The following is a 3,330-nucleotide window of genomic DNA, read 5'->3' on the forward strand; positions in this document are numbered from 1 at the left end:
AATATAGACATCATGCACCTCTGAAAAGTGGCAGGTGCATTACACAACCCAAATGGCATCCTCCTGTAATCAAAAATACCTGACGGGCAAGTGAATGTGGTCTTCTCAACATCTTCTAGGGCAATGTGTATCTAATTGTAGCCTGAGTACCCATCCAGGAAGCAGTAGTATCCATGTCTATCTACTTTCTCGAGGATTTGATCAATAAAAATGAGTGGGAAGTGGTCTTTCCTTGTTGCATCATTTAGCCTTCTATAATCAATGCACATTGTCCACCCAGTGACTGTTCTTGTGGGGATCAACTCATTTTCTTCATTTTTCACCACTGTCATGCCTCCCTTCTTAGGTACAACTTGCACTGGACTAATCCACTAGCTATCAGAGACGGGGAAAATCACTCCCGAATCTAGTAATTTGATGATCTCTTTGTGCACTATCTCCTCCAACTTATTGTTAAACTTGCGTTGGGAAGGCACCACTGGCTTTCTATTTTCTTCCAACCGAATTTTGTGCATGCAAATGGCTGGACTGATTCCTTGAATATCAGCTTTTCCCCAACCAATTTCCTTCTTATGCTTTTGAAGCAGCTCCACCAGCTTTTGCTCCTGTGTACCTGTCAAGTCAGCAGAAATAATCACAAGAAAATTATTAGTTTCAAGAAAAGCATATTTCGAGTGAGTGGGTAGGACTTTCAATTCCACACTAGGCTTAGAAGCCTCCTCTTTTAGTTCCTCCTCATCAACCACTTGATCCTCAGTTTCAAGAGCTTCAGCCTCTTTCTTTATTTCAGGATCTTCATCCTCCACTGTGCTAGACTGAGTAATACACCTCTCTAGAATATCCCCCACATGCTTGTCTAACTTGTAATTCATTTCAGGATCTTCATCCTCCACTATTCTAGCTTGAAACACGTGTAGGCGGACGCCTCATCAATGGGATATTTTATCATCCTCTTCGTCAGAAACACCACTTTTTCATTTCCCACTCTGAGCATAAGCTTCCCTTCATAGATATCAAGGATATCTCTACCTGTGCATAAAAATGGCCTCCCCAAAATTAGAGGCACCTCCTTTTTCACCTCCATATCCACCACAATAAAGTCTACAGGAAACACAAACTTGTCCACCCACACTAGAATATCTTCAATGATTTCCTCAGGTAGAATGGTGGTCTGGTCAGCCAGTTGTAGGGACACTGGCATTGATTTGATCACTCTAAGCTCACCTTCCAGTTTCCTGAATACAGACAGAGGCATTACATTTATAGACGCCCCAGAATCACAGAGGGCCTTGTCGAACTTTTCACTCCCCAACGAGCATGGTATGGTGAAGCTTCCTAGGTACCCACACTTTTGGGGAATTTTGTTTCGCAATATGGCATTGCATTGGGCATTTAGCTTGACCACTATTGTTTCCTCTAATTTTCTCTTGCTAGATAGAATTTCCTACAAGAACTTTGCATAACAGGCATATGTGTGAGTACCTTTGTGAAGGGAATATTCACATAAAGTTTCTTGAGAATCTCCAAGAATCGCCCAAAACGTTTGTCAAGTTTCTCACGCTTCATATTTTGAGGGAATGGTAGATCTAGCATGTGTCTACTTTCTTCAATCCCTTTTGTACCCCACTACTCTGGCTTTTTCTCTACTGGTGTCTCAGTGTGCTTGTTAACCATCTCAGGTCTAGCCTTCATCACTGGGTCAGTCAATGCTTTGCATTTCTCAGAGATACAACTTTGATTGTTTCCTCTGGGTTCTTTTTATTGTCAGAGGGAAGAATCCCAGAAGCCCTCTCAGACAACTAATTTGCAATGTGTCCTATTTGTCTTTCTAAATTCCGGATAGCCGTGCCCTGAGTATCAAATTTTTCATTTATTTTGTTAATGAATGCCTTCATGAGATCTTCCATATTTGACTACTTCGGCTGTGGTGGCTGGTATTGCTGCCTCTGCTGGTTCTAAAAACCTGGTGGTCCTTAACCCTAGGGTCTAAGATTATTTTGCTGCCATGAGTTCAAGCTCCCATTTGGTGAACTCCATGTAAAACCCGGATGTATTTGAATCATAGCATTATAGTTGTCCACGCCATGGTAATTTCCTTTATTAAAGTTCCCCAATGCGTTGACTTCCTCAGGTGATGCTTGACACTCATGTGTAGGGTGTCCCAATCCACAAAAGTCACATGGCGCTTGCAGGTCACTCTGTACCTTGGCCAATGTCAGCTTTCTTATCTCCTTGGCCATGTTGTTTAGCTTGGCTTGCATAGATGTGTTAGAGTCCACCTGATGAACCCCAACTGATTTTTTCCTATCATTACTTTTAGTCGGCCACTAATTCACATCCTTAGATAATTCATCAAGTATTAAGACAACCTCCTCCGACGTTATCTTCATTAGTGGTCCTCCACATGCAGAATTTAGAATTCATCGCGAAGACGGTGTCAGCCCATCCCAGAAATCCTAGAGTTGCATCCACAAATCAATTCCATTGTGCTAACACTTTATGACTATATCCTTGAATCTCATCCATGCTTTGAAAGCCGTTTCTATCTCCTTTTGGTTAAAATTGTGGATTTCCCTTCTGAGCTTCCCTGTTTTTGCCGTTGAGAAGTACTTGTCAAGAAACTTCTTGGTCATATCTTCCCATGTCCTGATCGAACCAGTAGGTAAGCTACGAAGCCATTGCTTCGCATCATCTTTCAAAGAAAAGGGGAATGCCCTTAAGTAGACTGCATCCTCTGATACTCCATTGTATTGGAAGGTGTTCATGATTTCTTCAAAATCCATCAAGTGAGTATTAGGATCTTCATTCACCTTCCCTCTAAAAATGCAGTTGTTTTTGATAGTTTGAAGCAAGCCTTGCTTCAATTCGTAGTTGTTTGCTGCTATGGGTGGAGGTATGACACTTGACAGTCCTTGATTATAAACTGGCCTAGCATAGTCACCCAATGATCTTCCAGGCCTAGGTGCTTCATTCTCAAACTGGTCTTCAACCAAAGGTCGGTTTAGATTAAATCTTCGACCACCTTCATCGTTGATGGTCTCATCAGCAATTCTCTGTGCAGCTTCTAGTTGTGCTGCCTCTCTTGCAGCTAAGTCTACTCCATCATTCTTTTTGTTTGCCATGGTATCTTGAGTCGAAGTTTGACCTAAGAATTTTTCTGTTACGTCTGTTGTTTTTTTCAGTTGTCGTAGGTGTTTCTCGAACTCTGGTTCATAGGGTATCACTTCCTTTGAAGACGATCGAATCATACACCAGAGAATTGTGAATAACTAAAGTAAAATTGGTTTCTAAATTAGTACTAAAAACTACTTTAAACACTATTGATTTCCA

The 3,330-nt window shown here is 41.5% G+C and overlaps 1 protein-coding gene across 1 annotated transcript; it reads right to left on the reverse strand.

Moving 5' to 3' along the window:
• Positions 1 to 892: 892 nt before the first annotated feature.
• Positions 893 to 2,240, reverse strand: LOC138895999 (uncharacterized). The gene is made up of 2 exons (XM_070180771.1): positions 2,205 to 2,240; positions 893 to 1,444 (listed from the first exon to the last, which is right to left on the reverse strand). Exons 1-2 carry the CDS (start codon positions 2,238 to 2,240, stop codon positions 893 to 895), a joined length of 588 nt encoding a protein of 195 aa, XP_070036872.1.
• Positions 2,241 to 3,330: the final 1,090 nt, after the last annotated feature.

The sequence above is a fragment of the Nicotiana tomentosiformis genome, chromosome 7 (genome assembly GCF_000390325.3).
Source record: "Nicotiana tomentosiformis chromosome 7, ASM39032v3, whole genome shotgun sequence".
NCBI lineage: Eukaryota > Viridiplantae > Streptophyta > Magnoliopsida > Solanales > Solanaceae > Nicotiana > Nicotiana tomentosiformis.

Coding starts and splice junctions, on each gene's coding strand:
- LOC138895999 (XM_070180771.1), bottom strand. CDS start 2,240: ATGGCCAAGGAGATAAGAAAGCTGACATTGGCCAAG. Junction 1,445..2,204: donor GAAAGCTGACATTGGCCAAG/GTACAGAGTGAC, acceptor AAGTTCTTGTAG/GAAATTCTATCTAGCAAGAG.